Below are 3,604 nucleotides of genomic sequence, written 5' to 3'. Positions count from 1 at the left end.
TTAAGTCCAAGAACACCAATCTCAGACTGAACAAAGTTTGAGAATGACCTAAAAATATTATATAATTTAGTAAAAAAAAATAGGGTGAACATGCTTTAAAAATCACTCCGTATAATATTAACGCGAAGATAATACATTTTTTCTTAACACAGAAGCACAGTTTATTTTTATAGTCATTTTAATTACAAATTTAGACGAAATTACATATTAAAAAACCTAGAATAACTATTTTAATTATTTTGTTATGATTGTATAATATTATTCGTGGGTACTTGAAACTTCTTAAATATAATATTATATATCTATAATAGTATCACACTATCACGGTTTGTTGTTGATGTATAACGTGTTATAAGTACCTAATGGATATTGTAATATGATTAATTTGGAATTTATTATGGGTACCTATTATCAATTTTTTTTTAATACCATAGATAAGTATATAATATGTCTTATACGTAGACTGACATACCGTCTCCGCTCAGAATCGTTTTTCTTATACAATGATATTATATCATTGAATTAAAATTTAATAACATCCATTATACAGTGACCCACTTGTAATCTACTGTACAGCAGATCAACATCCACTTACCCACCTTTTTTAACATATAAAACTAGATGGTGCTAAAATAAAAAATTAATTCAGTTTACTAATAATTCAATTTATCTCAATAGTCCAAGGTAAAAAGGTAAAACACATTTAAAAAAAAAAATATTTGAAAGTATCTGTGAGTACTTTTTAAAAGTATTTGTATTTGTACTTAAATACTTTTTTAAAAGTATTCAGATATTATTTTTTAAATACTTTTGAAAATAAGTATCTGTACTTGGATACTTTTTAAAAGTATCTTTTACAAGACTGAATAGGAATATAGGCAGAATATGAACAAAATAACAAGTTAATATTAGGTACCATAATATAGTTCACAAAAATCTATAATATTTACATAGGTTGTAATGATAAACATTAAGTAGGTACACAATCAATTATAAAGTATTATAATGTACCTATAGACAATTTATGAGTTGAGACAAAAATTGTAACAGAACAAATCTAATGGCAAGAAAAAAAAACATAATATGAAATTTTAATATAAAACATTGGTATCATAAGATCTATTAGTAATATTGGTATCTAATATCTATTAATAATATAAATTAGGTTCTTACATAGAATATTAAGTACACATCACTCATGCCTATAAATTAGGTATGAAAATAAACTTAATATTTGGATCAAAATAAATTGGAAATGCCACAAAAGTAAATTACACATAGTACTTCTTTTTAAATCATAGTTATATAAATATACAAACATTGTAAATAAAATATAATTATTTCTTATAGTGGTTAAATGAACATGTAACATACATTATATTTGTATTATATACATGTAGTTTTCAATCGTCTATAGACTACAAGTACAACATTTTCAAATTTTAAATAAAAGTTATCAAGAAGTCATACATAAAACACCAATTTAATACACATAATACACTTTTTTTTACCATTCATATCTTAATTAAATGTGACCCACAAGAAAATGTGTAAAATTCTTTTTGATTTCACACATTACGACCATTTAAACATGATATGTACTACCAATAAACAATTAAGGTTTTAATATATTCTTAGTTTATATAATTACAAAAAATTATTGTCTGTCTAATATGATTCTATTTTCTTAGCAATAGTATTGTTTAAAATCTGATTATAGTGAAGAACAAATGTTTAGTCTATGAATTAAACATAAAATACGCTTGAATATAATTTATAATAAACATTTAAATAAACTATGGTTTTGTACGATTTATGTTTTCACTATATACATAATATAAATGGACTTAAACTAATATATTGCAACATAATTTTCTAGTTACTTGGATGCATACTGGATTTATACATTATTTATGAGACATATATATATATATAATTTTTTTTATAAATAAAAGAGTGTGGAAAATCAATAATAAATAATAAGAAAACAGTCATAAATATTTTATGGTCACAGTTTTCATCTTGGTAAATTATTTTCTCCAATTAACAGCAAAAAATTGTATGTACAGATTTTATAATCCAATATTATTTTATAAAAGTTGTAATAAAAGAAACTAAGATATAATAATTTAAATGTTAATAAAATTACCAAAACATTAGTTCAAAAAGTCATTATTAAATATACTTAATATATTTAAAAAAGAATGCTTTTTAGTTTCCATAAACAAAAATTCACAAAACTAAAAATTATAACTGCTTTAGTGTATAATGGAGAATTGTGTGGCTATAATAACAGTTAGTTGAAATGGTAAAAATGTATAAACTATTCGTGTATTTTTACATGAGCATCATAGTTATATTTTCGCATAAATATTTTTCCACAAATATCACAGCTATACAATGCTTTTTTACTGGAACTGTGCACCAACATGTGTAGATCAAGGTTACTTTGGCTCAAAAACGACTTGTTACACACTGAACAGGTGAATGGCTTATCCCCTGTGTAAGACACATTCATCTCATGTGTTCTTTTGTGGACAACAAGATATGAATTTAATTTAAAAGTTCGCCCACAAACATCACACGAATGCAGTGTCCCTTTTTCATGTCCTGATACATGTTCCTTCAGTAAAGACTTATTTCGTAATTTTTTTGAGCAAATGTGACATGGGTATAATTTTCGAATCACAGCCTTTTGTTTTTTGTGAGTTGCTATGTGTCTGACAATTTGAGTTCGGAGCTTAAACACATTGTCACAAAGTGAACATTCAAAACGATTATCTGCATCACCGTGTATGGCTATATGTTTTTCTAGTTGAGTGGCTTGTTCAAATGTTTTATTACATATAGCACAACGATGTACTTTATGTTCAATGTGCATTCGCATGTGTTGTCTTAATTGTAAAGGTGTTTTGACTTTATACAGGCAAAGCTGACAAACCATCCATTCGGATTGACCATTTGACTGTCGAGTATCTGTATCTTCTGGGGTAACTTCATCACAATTAGGAAAGCTAGAGTCTTTGCACTGGTTGTTAGGTGTTTCAGAGCAGGAAGAAGAAGAAGAACTGGTACAAGAACTACTTGATTCGCAATCAGAATCGGATGACGAAGAAGAAGATGAACCAGAGTCATTTAAATCATCAGCAGTCACATTGTCCATCATAACACTGAGAACATTTAAAATAATTTAATTAATAACATAAAAAAACTGAAAACATTTACTAAATATTTTCCCTAGCTAATTTTATTTTAAATAAAATTTATGTACATATTATATAATATACCGTGTGTCCGCCAAAACTGGGTACACTCTATAACTCAGTTATCTACATTACTCAGCATCCTAAACATATTTAAAAAGTTGACTGTGGGAGATTGATGACCCAATAGACTATTTACATGTACTGAAAAAGAATTCAAAAATATATTTATAGGGCAGTTGTTCTCAATATTTTAAGGGCCGCGACCAAAATGTACTGCCGAAATCTTTTGCGACCATCTGTTTCATTTACAAGATTAAAAATAAGTTCTATAACAAAATTTGATTACTATTACTATTACTTATAATTTTATTAATTTATAAATTATAATAAGCATTATA

General features: G+C 25.9%; 1 protein-coding gene across 1 annotated transcript; it reads right to left on the bottom strand.

The window, feature by feature from the left end:
• Positions 1–2,323: 2,323 nt before the first annotated feature.
• Positions 2,324–3,231, bottom strand: LOC103309142 (gastrula zinc finger protein XlCGF42.1-like). The gene has a single exon (XM_008183847.3). The coding sequence runs from the start codon at positions 3,164–3,166 to the stop codon at positions 2,324–2,326; it is 843 nt and encodes a 280-aa protein (XP_008182069.1). The 5' UTR covers positions 3,167–3,231.
• Positions 3,232–3,604: the final 373 nt, after the last annotated feature.

The sequence above is a fragment of the Acyrthosiphon pisum genome, chromosome X, assembly GCF_005508785.2.
Source record: "Acyrthosiphon pisum isolate AL4f chromosome X, pea_aphid_22Mar2018_4r6ur, whole genome shotgun sequence".
Lineage (NCBI taxonomy): Eukaryota > Metazoa > Arthropoda > Insecta > Hemiptera > Aphididae > Acyrthosiphon > Acyrthosiphon pisum.
The sequence above is the reverse complement of the archived record's forward strand: the minus strand, read 5'-3'. Positions and strand labels throughout refer to the sequence as shown.